The 20,474-nt window shown below is 36.7% G+C and overlaps 1 protein-coding gene across 1 annotated transcript in view; it reads right to left on the bottom strand.

The window, feature by feature from the left end:
• The window catches only part of LOC140164366 (acyl carrier protein, mitochondrial-like), a 26,655-nt gene extending 6,181 nt beyond the window's left edge, over positions 1-20,474 (bottom strand). Inside the window, exons 1-2 of the mRNA XM_072187643.1 lie at positions 20,281-20,474; positions 4,294-4,419 (exon numbers count right to left, since the gene is read on the bottom strand). Coding sequence (XP_072043744.1) covers positions 4,294-4,419; positions 20,281-20,454 — 300 coding nt within the window. The 5' untranslated portion in view covers positions 20,455-20,474. The remainder of the gene's footprint in view (positions 1-4,293; positions 4,420-20,280) is intronic.

Genomic DNA, 20,474 nt, shown 5'->3' with positions numbered 1-20,474 from the left:
CAAAAATGGCATCCAATTTTCAGTAGGGGTAAGTCTAAATCAGGTAAAAATCCAAATATGCATGAAAAAGTTGTCAAAAAGTAGCACCTCCTCAAAAACATGTAACATCCAAACCCTAGCACCTATCTAAAAAACAACCTTATTGGTGCAAAGTAGAGGCAATAGCCCACCCAAAAATGTATACTTTGATAGGGTTACCCCTACTTGTACTTTTTTGATACACGGAATGACACGTTACAAACTTTTCCATCAAAATTTGAGGAAAATACAAAAATAATACTTGAATTGCTAAAAGAGCCTCTTTATACTAAAATCATAGTGCATTCTTAAAAACATTAATATATTTGTAAAGTGCAAGCAACAACCATCCTAAAAATGTTTACTTTGATAAGGTTACACCTAAATAGGGTACTTTCTGTGGTGTGATGACACAGTACACCGAAACATGCCGACATAAAAGACGTAAATTTTGTTCAGTTTAAAAAATTAAAAGAACTAATCTCTTGTGTTGACTTCAAACATGTAAAAACTACAGGTATCATGTGTAAAACCACAAGTTTAACTCACTTCAGATTCTTTCTAGCAATACTTTCAGGCTCTATTGCTTTTATACTATCCAGAGAGGTTGCATGTTTAGGGCTCTGTGTTGTTTTATCCAAATTCACCTGAATTTTTATTACTCTTGACACTCTTTAATAGCTCACATGCAGTGACAGGGCTGCCTTCTGAGGAGAGCGAGAGCAATCACTCTGCTCTCCTTAAATCTGATATAGGAGAGTCATTTTTAGCTCTCCTTGTTTTAGTTGATCATTCTCTCCTTGAAGGCTCCAGAAGAGCTATTAAACACTCTCCTGCAAATTCCAAAAGACAGTCTCTGCTGTGAGCAATTATAAAATATAAATGTGTGCATATTTATTTTAAATGTCCATTTTTTAAATTCCAATATTATGAACGAGGCTGAGCAAATATTAAATTTTGGTCTGTAGCATTAATTAATTAATTAATTTATTTATTATTTATTATTAATTAGGCCTAATTAATTAAATAATTAATTAATAATTAATTTATTAAATTATTTAATTTTATGGCTATTTAATACAGCTACAGGCCTGTTAAAATCAATTACAATTGATTTATGGCAGTTAAAAAAACAAACTGAGATGGTTGTCTTCAGATTTCGGTGTCCCAAGATCCGTGTTAATTTAAAATTAATTAATCAATTATATTAATTAATTAATTAAAATTAATTAATTAATTAAAATTAATTAATTAATTAATTAAAATTCATTAATTAATTACAAAAAAAATAGATCTTTAGTATAAAAGTAGAGATTTAAAGATTTCATTCATTGTTGTAATGTAGAAAACCATGATGAACTGATGAGTGCTCGCTTCTCCATAGACTTTACATGGTGCCGTATCCCAATTTTGCACCACCCGCATCTTCGCTTACTTAATTAATTAAATCTTATTTATTTCAAATCTCAGAACATCAAATTTGGTACCAAATTAAAGAGTACATTCTAGGCCTTCCAGTTTTGAAAGTTAAAAGAGATTTTGACAAAGCGTTTTTGTAAAAATTGACTTTTTGGACCAACATTGAGTGTGAGGGCGCTCTTTCAGATTTGTCGCAAACCTTCTATGTTTTACTAGTTTTTAGTTTACTAAAGTAAAGAGGATCACAACCAAGGTCTGCTTAAGAAATTTGAGCCTTTTATCATGTTTAAGTATCACTACCGGCCGCATACCAGATGCCTGGAAGCTTTCTAGAGTCATTCCAGTCTTTAAGTCTGGCGACCCTCACGCTGCTTCCAATTATAGACCCATCTCCCTTCAACCCATCTGCAGTAAACTTCTTGAAAAGGTCATCCATGGCCATGTCCTCTATCATCTCAGCTCCAACAATATCTTAACTGACAGACAGTTTGGGTTTCTGCCTAAGTCCTCTACCACGGATGCTCTCACTACTGCCCTCCATGAATGGTATGGCCACCTGGAAGGACGCAGAAGCATCGCCACGGCACTTTTCGATCTGTCCAAGGCTTTTGACCGTGTGCCACATCGCCCTCTGCTTCTCAAACTTAGAGCCGCCGGTGTTGCCGGACTGTTGCTGTCATGGTTTAGGTCTTACCTTTCCTGTAGAACGCAGCTGGTTGCCATCCGTGGCGTTGATTCCCATCCTGTCCCTGTCCTTTCTGGTGTTCCCCAGGGTTCTGTCCTGGGGCCTCTTCTTTTTCTCATTTATGTCAACGATCTGTGTCTTACCACGTTTTCCTTAAATAGCTCCCTGGTCCTCTATGCAGATGATACCACTCTCTTCAAGCCCATCAACGATACGTCTGACTTGGTTGACTTCCAGTCTGATATTAATTCTATTCATAACTGGTTCACTCTTAATCATCTCACTGCAAATGCATCCAAAACCAAGCTTATGATCATCTCTACCAAGAAAGATCCATTCCCAGATGTGACCCTCACTCTCAACAATCAGATAATTGAGCGGGTATCATCTGCTAAATTTCTTGACATCCACCTCACTGATAATCTCTCCTGGAACATCCATGTTGACCTCATTTGTAAAAAGGCTCGCAAAATCTTGGGCTTCATCCACAGGTCCTTCCACTCGCTCCTATCAATACTCGCCGACTTTATTCATTGCTTTAGTTCGTCCCATCCTCGAATACGGCTGTACAACCTGGCATCCTCTCAACAAAACACTGACAAATCGGGTTGAGTCCACGCAGAGGTTTGCCTGCCGTGTTATACTTCAGCAATGGAAGTTATCGCATGATGAGCTTCTCCAGGAGACTGATTTACCAACCCTCTCTAAGCGCCGTGACGTAGCCACCCTTTGTCATCTATATAAAATCTTCCACAGTCTGTGCTCGTCTCCAAACCCCTTCAGACCCCATCGTCGTCCTACCCTGTGTCACTTAAATTCCTGTGCTGTTGATCCCCCTTTTTGCCGCCTGACTCTTTCTAAGAGATCATTTTATCCATATGCTCCCTCGCTTTGGAATTACCTCCCGGAAGCCATCGTCAAGTCCACATCCTTCAGGCCTTCAAATTGGCTGTCCAATCCCACCTCTTTTAGCCAGTATCTTTGTGTATTTTCCCAGCTATTTCCTTTTGCTTCTTTTGTCTGTTTGGCATGTTTTGGTACCTTTTTGTGTTTTTATTTATTCTCTATGTTTGTTTTTGATGTTATTCATGTTTAGGCATCCCTTCAATTTATTGCTTGTCAATATTGGGTTTAGCCTGGCGTTTCGCCGAATGTTATAAATAAAATGTTTTGTTTGCCCGTAGCACCCTTTTGAATGTTCCCTGCATTAAATCCCTATTCAAATGCATAGAAGTCAATGAACTTTATTAGTGTAGCAACAAGTAATTAGTAAATTTTAATTGTCTAATTAACAAATACTGAGACAATGAATGCTAAACATGATATCATTTAGCCGAGATCAAGTACAGAAACAAGTAGAAAATAGCAATCCATCAATAATGTTTATTGAAGATCATGTGGCGGAAGAATCACCATTGTACAGCATTGTGATCCTCCGCCACATGAGCCACCCCTGACTAATTAGACTTAACGAGTTACAGTAATTAGTACAAATGAAAATCATGAATTTTTCAGAAATTGAAAGGCCAATGTCTAAGGAACAAAATAGTACTAAACAAGCTCATAATAAACATCAAATAAATAAATGACATGCATGTAAACATGTCTTGATGAGTAAGAATGCAACAGAGCCACCCTTTTTAGGTACCCAGTATAAAAAACATGACCTTGTGCACTTCGCACACATTTCTTCCATAAACTTATTCTGTTGCCAAAAGGTGCTGGATTCACTATACTTTTCACCCCACCCCACCCCCATGTCAAAAATAAATCTATGCAAGTGGTAAACTTCCCAGCAATATACTAAATGTACATGTACAGACAGAGATGTTTCAGTTTCCGCTTTTTACTGTTTATTTCAGCGTCGTAGCTCACAAAAATATTTTTGACCCATATCCTTTAACCCTAACCACACAGATTGTTGAGTAGGGGTACGCTATGTTACTTGCTCTCACCCATCCCAGTGGAGGCACCCAGGGTTTGATATCTTTGTGGGATTAGGTGAAAAAAGGCCCTGGGTTTCAAACAGCTTACACATTAACCATTTGAAACCTAGAATAATTTTAGACAATACAAACTGTTAAGGGCAGAAAAAATTAATTACACCCAAAATATCCTGTATGCACTATGCAGTCACTTCAAACCCATTAACACTGTATCGGTATACAAACCTTTTCAGGATCAACCTTGTCAAATAGTTTTAAAACTAGCAGGACTCTTTCTTGTATCTGTGCAAAGGTCATGTCTGGTAACTCTGCATAATGCCGTACTCCTACTATGCTGCTTGGTGTGAAAACCTGCAAACAGCAAAAAAGAAGAAAACATCTCTAATTATACTGTCAATGCATACATTGTAAAATACATAGGGGGAGGGCTAATCCATGTCAGTTCAATAGACTTCCGTATCGAAACAAGGCAAGTCGAAGTCACTCAAAATTCTTCATGTATTATATAGCACCACAGATAACATCCTCGTACTGTAACTTACAATACACATCCTGAATTCTGATGTTCATATACATTGTACATACTCATATCCTGTATTGTTGATAATAAACACCCAACTCTAGGCCCCCTGCCCCCATAATTTGTTTTTCAATGAAAAAGTGACCAAAATGCAGACATTTCTTTACCATTATATCATATTACTATATGTGCAGTATTTATATGAAAATGGAGTTTAGTATGAAAAAGTTTGTATTTTATTGACTAAACCAAGCTATGAGGGTCATTTAAAACGTTCTACCGTCATCACATCTCGATTTACAGGGCCTCCAAGAATAGCAGTGCTTTTACACTGAAGGAGCTACCCTGTATAAAGAAAGTTGAAATAAATAAATAAATATCTTACATGCCAAGATATTAAAATTACAGTATTCGTTCCAATAAGCGCCCATACCCCAATAAGCGCCCACCCAGGGTATTTTCAATTTGCTCTAAAGGGTACCACTAATGTTGAAGTGACTGATAGACGCTGACTTGATACAATGAAATAGCTTAAGGATTTGAAGTCATGCGTAAACTTGCTAGAATGTCTCGGGACCCTATTATAACATAGGTAAATTTGTCTCTTAATAGGGATGTCCACTGTCAACACATTTGATGCTAGAACAGTTTCTCTCTCATTGTATGTGAGCAATCACCCATGTATAATTGTCAATGCAAATACATCGCCATACACTAAGTGCCATAGCTGATAAATGAAGCATAGTTACATGTTGTAGTCAAATTTAGACATAAAACATGGTGTTTCAAGAAATTCCTTAATCCAACATTTTTCTTGGTTTTTGTGGCACCGTAAGTTCCGAACCATTTGGTGCAAAATGCAAAATGCAGGTCAATGGGATGATGATGGCGCAAGATGTTATAATGCCCAGCTACAAAGTTTGTCATACATAGGCTCAGAGAGGCCTAAATTTCAAGAATTTTTTTCAGCTGAACGAGGCCGCTGTGTATGCTCATATTTTACATGTGAGTTGTTGGTGTTAATATGTACCAATATTACTTTTTTAGAGAAATTTTTTTATTTGTATCGCAGTTGGGTTCATAAAAGGAAGACTGGCTCCTAACTTTAAAAAGAACAAAAATATTCATATAGGCCTACATACAATCTTGAATGTTCTTATCCATGGCTAATTGTTGTAAATTTATTGTCATTGTTACAATTTAAAGATGTAATTCTTAAACTCTGGGCGATTTGTGTCCTCGTCTGTTGGATTCACCGAATACCCACTTTTTTTGCTACAATTTTATTTCACAGGCTCAGAAATCCGACGCGAATCCGCCAATCGATTCGAGCAAAGATTCTCGTAAAACATCAACCGGGCGAATCCATATGGATTCGCGTAATGCAGTTTACAGAAAGACAAAAATATGTACTAAGTTTGAATCCCAGTTTGACTATTTATACTTCATTTTTTAAGCAACTGAACCCCCATAATTCACATAATTCATACAATAATACTGATTTGAGCATGCATTTCAACAGCAAAAATAGCCGCCATCTTAGATGACTAAATCAGACCATATGAGGGCAGTATTTTTTTCAATTATTGTGCAGTGGGAGCCGGAGGTGGATTTGCAGGAATCAAGGATTCTTGCAAAATTCTCTTGCAAGAATCCAAATGGATTCGCCCGCACTGCCATGGATTTCTAGGCCTGTTTCAGTTGGCCTATTTCACCAAAATTAAAATGGGTGTAGACACCCCCTCCAGCCGACATATAATTTATCTTCAACTTTCTTTTTTTTTTAATTCAGTTTTTGTTAGTTTTTTAGTAATTTATTTCGGCATTTTCCAAAATAAAAAGGGGGTGTAGAACTAGAAACCCCCTAAATCAATTTAAAAATTTTGGGCAATATTTTGGCTATTTCTTGGGCGACATTTCACGGCTATTACCGGAGACTAAAAAAGTTATGGCAACCCTCATGACCAGGGCTGGGACCATGTGCTTCTTGTGTCCAATTTGTCATCAAGATTTTGAATGGAAACAGATCAGACCCAGAACATGATCATGTCACAGTCAGTAAATGTATGTTGGTCTGGGAATATTATTCAGACTAGCACTACATGTAGGTCATGAGGTTGACCATATCCGTACACATCATTCATTGATTGATCATCATCATGCATGCGACAAGCAGGATTCAGTCTATAGTCTATGATGAGTAGTTTTTGAGTACCCCATCATACACTCAGCTTCACAAAAGATCGTGTTCATGTACAGCTTGCTCGAGAAGTCTAGCCAAGAATTTGCTCACCGATAGCTTCACATTCTAGGCTAGAGATCATTGCATTCAAAATCTAGTCGGATTCGCTGAAGCATAACACAGTGTAAAGTTCAGGGGTCAAAACCACTAAAAACGAGCAATTCGGATTTCCAAAAATGGGGAAAATAAAATGTTATTCTAATCATGTTTACACATGGCCACGCGTTTTGAACTCGCCACCCAAAAATGGTGGTTTTGTTACGCTTTTCCAAATCGAGACTCGTTCAAATTGTTATATCTCTGCTTAAACAAAAGGTATTGTAGTGTTTTTGGTGTCATTTTGTAGCTAAATGAGTGACCTAACAGACCTCCAAAGGAGAATTGTTTATCAGCTAAGATAGTGGAGTTATAATTTTTTGAGTTCAGAATGGCCGAGGTGGTTGTTGTGGCGGTGGCGGTTGTGGTGGTGGCGGTATGTACATAGTCTATGAGAAATATAGATTTTGTGTGTGCACGTTGAATCAACTGATCATATCTTTGCATCCATATGGGCTACAGGCATGGTTAAGAGCTCTTGTGAAAGGTTATTAATTATGCTAATTGTTTTTAAACATTTTGAACTCTTTATGATTGGTTTAGTCTATAAAATACAAACCTTTACATACAAAACTACCCGTTTTCATATTAAACACTGTAGTCAGCAATACGGATGTCTTCAAAATCTAAAAGTTGCTGTAAATACATGTATTTAATAACTTATCCTATCATAGTCAAAGTATACATTTTCTGAGAGGATATTTGATGAGGAATCTAAATATGGACTTACTTTTTCTGTATGGGTTAGGGGTAAAATGTTTCAGTTCAAAATATGTTGAATTGTAAAAATATTTGAACATATTTTGGGACACCCTGTATTCTGAGATTACCAAACAGCTGTGATTTTTTTCTTCCCCAGTCAGTAGGATCCCCCTAACCTCTAACCAAATCAATGTTGTTTACTTTCAGTTTATAACTGCAAATTAGTAATAAGCAATGCATTAAGTGACCCATTTTTTATTTGGAATTTTTTTATTCCACCCTGTAGAACTTCAAGGTCACCCTGTACAATGAGTTGAAATGTGTATATTTGAATTGCTTATGCCTTCAGCTTTTCAAAAATGTATACTTTTGCTAGTTTAGGGTTGATAGTTGTGTAGATATTCTAATTTGAAACTTGATTGGTGTAAAAATTCATAATATTTGTGATGTAACGCTAAGGGTGGCGAGTTCAAAACACACGGCCACATATAAAATCAGAGATAACACTTCGAATTTTGACCCAGACAAATATGAGCATATACGGTAATATTGTGAACTTTTTTTATTTATGGCACTTACAAGAAAACTAGCGAAATTTACTGCTGTAACATATATATGTTACTTTGGTTTGTAAGACTCAGCATTGTTTTTGTCAGGGATGGAAGCGCATTACTAATGATCGGTTTTCACTATTTAAAATGGATGTTTGAACTTGCTTCTTTCAACCCAAAAGACTTATTTCACCCTTATCATTGGTATCATATGACACTTACAAGTAAACTAGCGAAATTTACTGCTGTGCTAATGATCTGTTTTCACTATTTGAAATGGTTGATTGAACTTGCTTCTTTCAACCCAAAAGACTTTCACCCTTACCATTGGTATATCCTGGAGTGAGTGTGAATTTGAATACAGGAGATGTGGAATAAGTAATCTAATATCCATCTTTCATAATTTAGACTATTATCTGGTACTTGAGAGAATCTTTTGCAAGTATTGGATCCATCAAAAAGTTTCTTGTTTTGTGTTTGACATTATACCACCAAATAATTTCCATAATGGTTCCTCATATTGCATTGTGTCACTGTTAAGAATGGTAACGTATGTTACGTAACGTATGTTACAAATCGTTTACATACTCATACATGTAGAACTCAAAAAAATAAAAATGTGGTGCATTACTAGCTGTGCAAGGGGGCGTTAGACGGACTAAAAATTACATGCAGGCGGAGTCTGTTGTGATTTTCTTAAATTTAATCATGGTCGTACAAACTGGTAACGTATGTTTCAGTAACGGATATTTCATTTTCATTTCTAAAATTTCCACACGTTCTGTTAATGATAGCAGTGCAACAAAATTATTTCACTTTTATCAGGGTATCACATGCTAATGTTTACTACCTACCAGGTATATATTCTACCGTTTGATTTTCAGAAAATTGGTAACGTAGGTTACCGGTACTTTCCTTAACCATACGGTCATAGATCATGGTACGGTACTTTGTCTTGCTTTTCTCTAAAATGGATACCCATTACCCACATTACGTTTTCAGTCATGAATTTTATTTCCACGCTAAATATGATATTATAAAGGCAAAACATGATACCTAAATTGATAAAAAGGTTATCAAGGGTTAGATAACATGTCAATGTAACGTAGGTTACACGGAGTATTGCGACAAATTTCAATTGTAAATAAATCCCTAAATACAATTTAGGGATGGTGTTTTCCTTTTTTTTCTTGTTTACATTATAAATTAAAAATACATTTTAATACTATTTCAAGGCATATTCATTGTGTTCAATTTAAGCACATTACACAAATATGTGAAGTTCATGATTTGCGACGTCATAGGGGTTTTGACCACTCAGCCAATTTCTACACCACATTTCGCCATAATACATTCTAGAAATGCTTGCTGTTAGAATAAGAAAAATTTTAATGCTAATTTATTGCACATTCTAGGGAAGCGTGGTTACCTTTTTAAAAATAACCGAGTGAGAGGGTTTTCAAGAAAATATTTTTCCTGTCAAAACTGAAGCATCCTCTGTATAAAAGAAAATATGAATATTAACTGCACATCATATATAACGCCATATATACGCCAAAATATTTTTTTAATTGAGCAAGAATAAGGATAGAAAATACGTTGAAAATTCTATGTATAAATAACATTAGACCCGCAAAAGATTACTGTTTCGTTTTTATGGTAATCTAATCTTTTATTTCCTGAAAAAAATTTTTGGGTCTAATGTCGAATATTCACATACTTGATCAAAACATCGAACGTGTATACAAGAAAATGGTAGTTTTTTCTCTATAGTATTTTACTGACCATGGAAATGTACTAAGACACAAGCACGTGTCAAAATCGATAATGTATTGTCCATATAGACGCCCAGTTATCATGCTTATCGTTGGATTTTTTTGTATAAAACACGCAGTTAACAACAATTGAGCGCTAATAATACACATAAATGTTTTTATTTGAAATAAAATTCCAAAATATGGTGCGTTTTCTGCCTTTGCTTGTCACGTGGTAGGCCTATGTTGAAGTTGCGATTATATCTTCAAATAAGTTTCAAATGAATTCCAACAAGACAAGTGGCCGAGTGGTCTAAGGCGCTGGGTTCATAGTGTGTCCAAAGCAGTCCGCCGCCGTGAGTTCGAAAACCGCCTCCGCCAAACTTTAATGAAGTAAAATTAAAATTAAAATTTTACTTTTAAAAAATTTCATATTGGGGAAATGTGACTGGCAGAATTTATGTATGGCGTGGAGTGGTGTGGCCAATTTCGAAACATTGATACTTCCAAAATAATACGATTTGAATGATCAAATTTTCATGTGTTAAAGATATTCCAAGATCATTTTCTTATATTACGATCCACATTGGTACAATATATTTAGTAGATATAATGCCAGGCAAACCTTAGTTAACACATTTGCTAGTCAGCCAAAAATCGCCTAGAACACAATTAGGCCTACATATAACATAGAAATATAAAAGAGCTGGCCGGTCAAGGAAACCTACATAAATATGTTGTCTATACTTCACTAAAACCCAAATATATGATTTTTTATGGTGATAAGTCACGCGCACATGGAAATTTAGAGGGATTTTGATAGCAGTTCCATTAAAAAAAGCTGCTATCAACATGAGGTCTAAGACCTAAACACCACCGAAATGCTTTTTGTGGGGAATTTTGCTAGCTGAAATCTTTTTGATGGAAGTCAATCTTTGACAAGATGCTATGGAAAGTGCTATGAAAAAAGGTTTTCACTTCAGTTTTGGCTTTCTTTACTCAAGAGCTTTTAATTTGATATATAAAATGATGCAGTTGAGTTTGATGGCAAATTTGAATTCACCTGGCATACCTATATTTACTTGAATGGTTGTGACAGGATTTTCTCGTTTTTAAATTTTTGTGGTTTTGACCCTCAGAAGTAAACATCACCATGTCACAGCTGATCACGATCCACGACAGGGGATTGCATCAAAAATGTTGCTAAAATTACACTTCAGCAAAATTTTAGACAGTCCATGATAATAGGCAAATCTTGCTCAAAAGATACAGTTGACTCATCGAAATATTAGCTTTCATCCAAATTTCAACATTAACAGAATAAATAATGGGGGTTGGGTTAACACGGTTAAGGGAAAATAACCTCCTCCGGTGCAAAAAATTGCACCGCTGCACCGGCTGAAAAATGATAGCAACGCACTCTAGCATCGAATGCGTAACTATCGTGTGCAAATTCGAAGCTAGAGTTCTCGTGTAATGTTCAGCCAAACAGTAGAGCACAGTGTCCTATCTTTACAACGCTACTTAAGGATGCACACAGGATCACTGAAGTGTTACATGGCCAAAATTGAGTTTTCATCACTAATGTCATCTTCAAACCGTATTTTATCTTGTCATTAATAGATTTTAAAGAAATCTTAACATTTGAACCAAGAGAAAAGCTATTTTAAAGACCCTTTTTTATTAAAAATTCGTCAAAATGCAAAAGCAAATAAATCATTGTTTTCCATAATAGATCGCGTTCTCGTTACAGCGTACTGCGGCGTACAGCTAGCAAAGACACGCACGCACACATGGTAAACTGGATGGGCGAGGTGATTGCTGATTGAGGCGCTGGAGTCGCCAATCGCGATTGAATATCACTACCATATTTTATTGTATTGATCTCTTCCGTAAAGCTTGCACCATTGCATTGCGAAACTGCGGGCCGACAGACCACCACCGTCCCCATCCTAGAATCAGTAGGCCTACTCGATAAATTTCGCCAAAAAAGTGCTGATATAGTGGTATAAATTATAGGTTTTTTTTTATATGAACATAATAGTAAATTTTTTGTTTGTTTTTGTTTTGTTTTTCAAGTTTCATTCTGAACTTGAAAAGATGAAATTTATCTGTAAGAAGTAGTTACCCGTAAGAAGCCCTGTAATGATGACGCAATCTGGTAGATACGATAGAAAACGTAGGCCCTAAAAAGCTAAATATTTTGCTAGTAGGCTAGACTTGGCCCGTACATCATTAGGCTTATTATTTTAAAAATTTGTTTTATTTCATTCATTCATTCATTCATTCATTCATTCATTCATTTCATTGTTATTATTTGATTTACCAAGTTGGTGTAGTTGGACAAGAATATAGGCCTATTATATTAGTTTACAGTCCCAGCCTTGGTTCGGGGGCCTCTGCGGTCGTTCAGTCTCGTCTTAATTTTGAAGACCATAAAAAATAGGCAAGCAGTTACTACTGTTAGGCCTATATTAGATACCTAAGGCCCTGAATAATGTTTCAAAGTGTTATTAAAACACGGATTTAAGGTTCGTTTTCAAACGTTCTCTACTCCTGATTGATTATGATTGCGATAAAAGCTTTTGGTTTTACAACACTTTTTGCGAATGTTTTGGCCGAATGCCTTTTTATTTGCAATGTTTGCCCGGTTTTCAACTTTCACGTTTATAATGTTTTCTGCATACTTTAAAAGGTACACTGCTTTTTTCGTGAATGTTTTCATGCAGTGTTTTAAAACGCTCTTTATAGCATTATGCCTATCACTGTAAAAAGGAAACTACTCGTATTGGACAAACCACCTCGTTTTAAAGTGCCCATGAACAATGGTGGATTAGCTTTGTTATCCTGGCAATACAAGTAGCAAAACAAGGTATAAAACGAATACTTATTGCACCCAAAGTAGCAAAACAAGGTACAAAACAAGTACTTATTGCACCCAAAGTAGCAAAACAAGGTACCGGTACAAAACGAGTACTTATACACCCAATGTGAAGTGTTTTGCCACCCAGCATTAACAAATCAATAAACTAGACAATGCTCCATACAAATAGTGGCCAAATTAAAAGATCTTGAATTAGTTCTCATATTAGTACTCATTTTGAAGTGGAATGTCAAGAGATGGTCTTGAATTGCTACTCGTTTTGAAGTGGATGGTGCAACCAATACAAAGGGGAGACAAAAGATAATTCCTCATTGTTACAGGGAATTAAAAACGAGGTGGTTTGTCCAATACGAGTTACTTTTTTTTCACAGTGTATACGGTAGGCCTATTGCATAAACCACAATCCAATTTAAAGCCATAAGTGTTCCGTTTTCTACTTTTGAAATTCGGGTTTGTTAGGCTATGTCAATTTCCGTGTTTTTCAGTTTTCTTGTGACCTCTCCGTGTTTTGCCTGTTTAACATTTATATAGGCCTACTTTTCGTCCGTTTTACAAGAAGTTTATTCAAGACATATTACAACTTTTACCCCACTTTTTACACGTTTATTTGATTGAAAACAACAACAGACACACTTTTTTATTTTTGTTGTTGTATTTTATTCACTTTTTATGCGGTACAAAATATTTTACAACTTTGTACGTGTTTGATATTCCGTAAAAAATTAAAAATAAAATATGATAGTTAACAAACAACTTAACAAAAACGGAATATTGAGTAATGCGACACATCAGAATCTTTTAAAATTTTACTTGGGATTCCTGTGGTGTAGGCCTAGCTATAATAATTTCTTGTCAGTTATTCTAACTTTTAATGTTCCGATGTCCGCAAATTTTAATACAGAGCTTGATCTTTTTTTTATACGGAACAGGACAAAATTGTGCTTAAATAATCACGGTTTCGTTCGCGGGTAACACGACCATGCACTGTGCAACTTATTCGCGTAACCTGTCTGTCTTTCCGCGCGCCCTGTCGCTCCTCAAACGCCGACGCGACACCGCGGCCTTACCGGAAACTCGGCTGCACCATGGAAACAAGACTGCAGTAAATAAAATGGCTAGTCCATGTGGATAAACATCTGCCGAATGTGCACGGATAATTTTGTCATATTGTATATTTTACCTTCTAAATCACCAAAAAAATGCTAATCTGCTGCAGTTGGACGCCCCTTCTCATTTTCTAACTTGACCAAACGTCACAAGTCACCGGATTATATATTTATGTAATAATCTTCAAAAATGGACCTAAAATCGGCTGTATTTTTCTAAATCGCGATTTTCGGCAAGTTCACTTTTGACCACTTTTAACCATTTTTGGTCCGCCATAGCGTCTAAATGAAGTTTTTAAGTCAAATGTTTAGATATGGCCAAAATCTAGATAGTGTTTTTTCATTTTTTTAATTCGGGCCTAGAACTTTTTTATCACCCATGATTCAAAAATTTGAACACGGGTCACACGTTTTTACTGATTTTTTGCCTATATTTTAAAAACTAAGCAAAATTTCGAAAATATAAGGCTCATTCTTGTATTATGGGGTCCAATGGTGTGACATACAGTCAAATTTTCAAAATTGAATATTAATGTCAAAAGTTAGCTTAAATTGAGTGGAATTATATACTCTTTCAAAATCTGCAAAATATTTTCAGCGATGATTGCCCAGAAATCTGTACTGAAGCACATAACTGTGGAGAAATCACTCTAAAATGTCGCGCATAACCGGACACCAAACATGTTTTAACCCCTGCTAAACAAAAAATATAAATGCCAAAATGGCTAAAAAGTTGCAAGTTAAATGTGGTTTAGGAGCTTTTATAAGGCCGTGTGTTTTGAACTCGCCACCCTTAGCGTTACATCACAAATATTATGAATTTTTACACCAATCAAGTTTCAAATTAGAATATCTACACAACTATCAACCCTAAACTACCAAAAGTATACATTTTTGAAAAGCTGAAGGCATAAGCAATTCAAATATACACATTTCAACTCATTGTACAGGGTGACCTTGAAGTTATACAGGGTGGAATAAAAAATTCCAAATAAAAAATGGGTCACTTAATGCATTGCTTATTACTAACTTGCAGTTATAAACTGAAAGTAAACAACATTGATTTGGTTAGAGGTTAGGGGGATCCTACTGACTGGGGAAGAAAAAAAATCACAGCTGTTTGGTAATCTCAGAATACAGGGTGTCCCAAAATATGTTCACATTTTTTTACAATTCAACATATTTTGAACTGAAACATTTTACCCCTAACCCATACAGAAAAAGTAAGTCCATATTTGGATTCCTCATCAAATTTCCTCTCAGAAAATGTATACTTTGACTATGATAGGATAAGTAATTAAATATTTACAGCAACCTTTAGATTTTGAAGACATCCGCATTGCTTACTACAGTGTTTAATATGAAAGCGGGTAGTTTTGTGCGTAAAAGTTTGTATTTTATAGACTAAACCAATCATAAAGAGTTCAAAATGATTAAAAACAATTAGCATAATTAATAACCTTTCACAAGAGCTCTTAACCATGCCTGTAGCCATTATGGATGCCAAGATATGATCAGTTGATTCAACGTGCACACACAAAATCTATATTTCTCATAGACTTTGTACATACCGCCACCACCACAACCACAACCGCCACCGCCACAACAACCACCTCGGCCATTCTGAACTCAAAAAATTATAACTCCACTATCTTAGCTGATAAACAATTCTCCTTTGGAGGTCTGTTTGGTCACTCATTTAGCTACAAAATGACACCAAACACACTACAATACCTTTTGTTTAAGCAGAGATATAACAATTTGAACGAGTCTCGATTTGGAAAAGCGTAACAAAACCACCATTTTTGGGTGGCGAGTTCAAAACGCGTGGCCATAATGTAAAAATAAAATAACATTATAAGAAGTTGCTGTAACCTTCAAAACAGCATATTTGCATTTTGGTCAAAATACATGGTCAAAAATTGACCCAAAAGTTAATTATTGGGCCTGTTTTGTACAATTTCTGTCAGTTTAGATTAAAAGTTGCCATTTTATGTGGGGCCAGCACAAGTGTGGCATAATAGATAAGTGGATGACTTTCTATAACATCAATTTTGTGCACATGAGAGAATTTAAGGTGCCCAGTGGTGTCGCGCATAACTGGACACCAAAATATTTGGTGTCCAGTTATGACTGACAATAACAAGTTATCTGTAATTATGTCATACTTTGAAAAGTGTATTTGACCTGCAAATTTATCTAAACATATCACACTGTTGTTTTAAGTATTCATTGTTTATCAGATACCCAATTTTTAAAAATTATGACATATTATTCATTTTCATGTGTCGGTCATAACTCGGTGTCCAGTTTGTCGTACAATATCCAGCTTTAACTTTAATTCAACTTATTTTGCAATTTCCATTTGTCAATCATATATTTAAACATGTCATAATATATCATTTGAAGTATTTTTTGTTTACAAATTACCCCATTTTCAAAAAATATAGCACATTTTGCATTTTTACATGTCGGTCATAACGTCATGCATAACGCGGACACCAAAATATGTACTTTGCGTAAGCGCTGTCTTTGTTAACAGATGTTTTGTCGCTAACATTTCTTTCATAATACAATTTTAGTATACATCCTATTCACTCAATAAGACCAAAAAAAATAAGCAATGGTCATATATAAATGAAACTAACAGGCAACCAGATGTAGATGATCTTTTTTGTCACTTTGACTTTGACTGGTTACTCTGCAACTCCTCCTGATGAGGTCACCCGCAGAGGGTAGTGAGGGCGTACAGAGGAGCTTTCTAGTAGTCTTTTGGTGGTGTTTCTCTTAAGTGTGCTGTTACTTGCTGCTTGAAATTGTCCGTTGTGGCTATGTTAATCAAATGTTCTGGGATGTAGTTCCATTCTGCAATGGTGCGTGGGAAGAATGATTTATTGAAGCAGTCTTTCTTAGCGTGTGGTCTTACAAAGGCTTTACTGTGTTGGAGGCGAGAAGAGGCGTTGGACTGGCAGCAAGAACTTCGGCCGCCGGTATGGCCACGCGATCATTCACGATCTTGTGCATCATGGTTAGCCTAGATGCTTGCCTGCGTAGTTGTAAACTATCCCATTCTAGTTTGGTAAGCATCTTGGTTACGCTACTGTATGGTGAATAATCTCTGCATACGACTCTCGCTGCCCGTCGTTGGACAGCTTCAAGTTTATTGCATAGATCACCGGTGTACGGATCCCAAACCGTTCCTGCGTACTCTAGGTGCGGTCTAACAAGACTTTTGTAAGCAGTAGATTTCAAATCAGTGGGGCAGGAGTGGAAATTCCTGCGGATAACACCTAACACTCTATTAGCTTTGTAAATGGCAGAATTTATGTGGGTACCCCATTTCAAGTCATGAGAGATATTGACACCCAGATATGAGTGGGATTTAAGTTCTTTAAGGATTGATTGACCAAGTCTATACTGATGAGTAGATTGTGTCTTGGCGTGTGATATTTTAAGCACAAAGCACTTATCAGGGTTAAAATGCATTTGCCATGAGTGTGGATAATGCATCAAGATCAGACTGTAATTCTGAGATATCATTGTTGTTTTTAATTGGCCGATATAACACGCAATCATCGGCGAACAATCTGATTTCAGAGGAGATGTTGTCAGGGAGATCATTCAGATAGATCAAAAACAAGAGGGTCCCACAACGGTGCCTTGGGGCACTCCCGATTTGACGTGGACCCACTTGGAATGTTCTCCATTGACAACAACCCTCTGAGTACGTTTAGTTAGAAAGTTCTTTATCCATGTGTGTGCACTACCTGTAATACCACAAGTTTTTAACTTATGGAGAAGGCGTTTGTGAGGGACAGTGTCGAACGCCTTTGAAAAATCCATGATGATCATATCCAATCAGTCCACTGACGTTGGCTTTTTGGTATTGGTATAGTTTTCTTGGTTTTTGTTTATTGTATTTTGGCTTTGTTTGCATGTCTATCATTGGTATTCCATCGTGATCACTTACTCCAGGTAGGGTGGTAATACTGTTGACCAGAGTGGAGTTGGACGTAAAGAAGAGATCAAGTATTCTTCCGTCTCTAGTAGGTTCTTTCTGTAATTGCTCCAGGTTAAATTGATTCTTTATATCAAGCAGTAACTCACATAAGGCCACATCTCTAACACCAGTCGGGACTGAGTTACTTTCCCAGTCTATGCCGCCTAAATTAAAGTCGCCTCCCAGGCAAACTGTGGTCCCTTGGCTAATGTTGATGCGTGCAAGAGACGATCTAAGTTTTTCAAGGATGTTGGGGTCGGCCGGGTTAGGGGGCCTATAAAAAGCACCAATCAATATGTTCTTACATCCTGCGAGCTGGATTTGGACCCAGATGATCTCACAGTCGGTATCCATCTCGATTTGGTGGGTGCCAATGATGTCATTTCGCTGTGCGACGATCACCCCTCCTCTAAGGGATCCACCTTTCCTATCCTTACGATAAGCAGTAAAATCCGTGGGGAAAACCTCGTTGTTGGAGATGGATTCGTTGAGCCATGATTCTGTACCAATAATTACTTGGGGTCTGTATGAGTCCACACAAGTATGCAAACTACCTCTTTTAGCTCTTACACTTTGGAAATTAATAACCAAAATTCTCAGGTTGTCAGTTTTAGCTTTTTTTGATAAAGTTTTTTGTCTTTGGTTTGTGAGTGCGTTTGTCAATTGGTGATGATGTTGCGTTGGGTGGTCCCAGCAGCAGTTCACCGTCATCATTTATTGATGACAGGCTACTGTAGCTATTTGATGACTCAAAACTGGAGCTGCTGAAGAGATGGCCATCAGAGTGGTTTGGTATACCACATGAATGACAGATCCATACAACCTGACTTCCATCAAGATCTTCATAAGTGTGGGTCCCCATTCCCATACATTCTGTATGGTACCAGCCAAAACAGCTGTCGCAGCGTACACCACGTTGACCCCACTTAACCGCTTTCGAGCAAAGATGGCATGGAAATTTCGGTTTGTATGGACCAGGGTTGGATTCAATGTCATGAGCATTTATTACGAGTAATATATGAATGTAAGCTGACACAAGTTTCACATTGGTGTTTATATAATGAGGAGAACTTTTAACAACACTAAGGCTGCGTGGTAAATGAGCAGCATGTAACATACATTGCTTTGCAATGATCATTGAGACTGCACTTTCCTCAAAGGAAACAGAGTGCCATGATCTGTACATGTGTTTGGCATACTGGTAATATTGGGCGTAATTTGTGCCCAGTATGATGCTGAAAACAGAAAATTTATCTCTCATAAACAATTCATGGGGGGACACATTTCCTAGCCTAACAGAGTGTTCACGAGATAACAAAGTACCACTGTCATTACTAGGTCTCAAAAATACCACTTTCAAAAGGATATACACTGTAGCTGACGTGATGGTAAGCTTCATGGTGGATTGGTAGTGCTGGAAACACTGACGAGATCGGTAGCCACACCAGCGTTACCTGTTCAATACATACCAGTCCTAGCCCCGTTGTAACCTACTCCATGGTGAAATACAGTTCAGCCATCTTGGAAAATGTTGATCAGAGTCCAAGTAGAAAAGTGCTGAATCTGAAGAAAATACACCTTCCACGGAACAAATAACTAGCCACGAGATGTCACAAATGCACAATATATCGAGCAATAACAAGTAGGATGGATGATGACAAGCACAAATATCGGGAAATTAGGATGATATTTTCTCCCGATTTTCGAGCACAACCACTCCTCTGAACAGCGCCCTCACTCCAATCATGGTCACAAGTGGTGTCCATGATTTTCGAGACCTTACATGTAATAAAAATTAAAAATAGCTGTTAACAATTTCTTTTTTGAAAGTTTTTAGTAATAACCCACTTGTTTTGTATAAAAAATTACAAATAGGCCAAATACCTGTTACAGTTTTCAAAATTCAGGGCAAATTATGTGTCGGTCATAACCGGACACCATTGGACCCCATAATACAAGAATGAGCCATAAAAAAACACTTTCTAGATGTATTTGTCTAAATAAATAAAATTCATGTTTTACAGTTTTTGATTTTCAAATAATTTTTTTATGGCGGACCAAAAATATTTGGTCAAAAAAGCCGTTTTTTGGGATTTTCTCGAAAATTGTACTTTTTGACCCAAAGTTGGCAAAACTGACATTTTAAATAGATTTATGAGCTCATTTCCGTTCAAAGAATGTATACTTTTATATACTTTACATAAATAGTTTTCGAGTTATGAGGTGAATAATAATGGATAATTAGTGATCCTGTGTGCCTCCTTAAACCAGCAGAGAGCGCATGCAAACTTGTGCGCGTGTGTGTTTTATACAAACTGCAGAATTTTGCACCTTCCCGTCGCTGCACCTTTTCTTACCCTTGAAACATCCTGAAATGAGGAGAATTCTCGCCTCTGACACACCTTTGAGAGAACACAACTTTGTTGGAGAATTGATGTTGCCGTGGCTTTGCTCACAATTTGTTTTGCTGGCTGCAAACGGCAAATATTTCGTAGAGCAGCAACAGTTCCGAATCTGCAGAAGGCGGCCATTTTGTAAGAAATGACAGTTT

This window comes from Amphiura filiformis, chromosome 11 (genome assembly GCF_039555335.1).
Source record: "Amphiura filiformis chromosome 11, Afil_fr2py, whole genome shotgun sequence".
In the NCBI taxonomy this organism is placed as follows: domain Eukaryota; kingdom Metazoa; phylum Echinodermata; class Ophiuroidea; order Amphilepidida; family Amphiuridae; genus Amphiura; species Amphiura filiformis.
The sequence above is the reverse complement of the archived record's forward strand: the minus strand, read 5'-3'. Positions and strand labels throughout refer to the sequence as shown.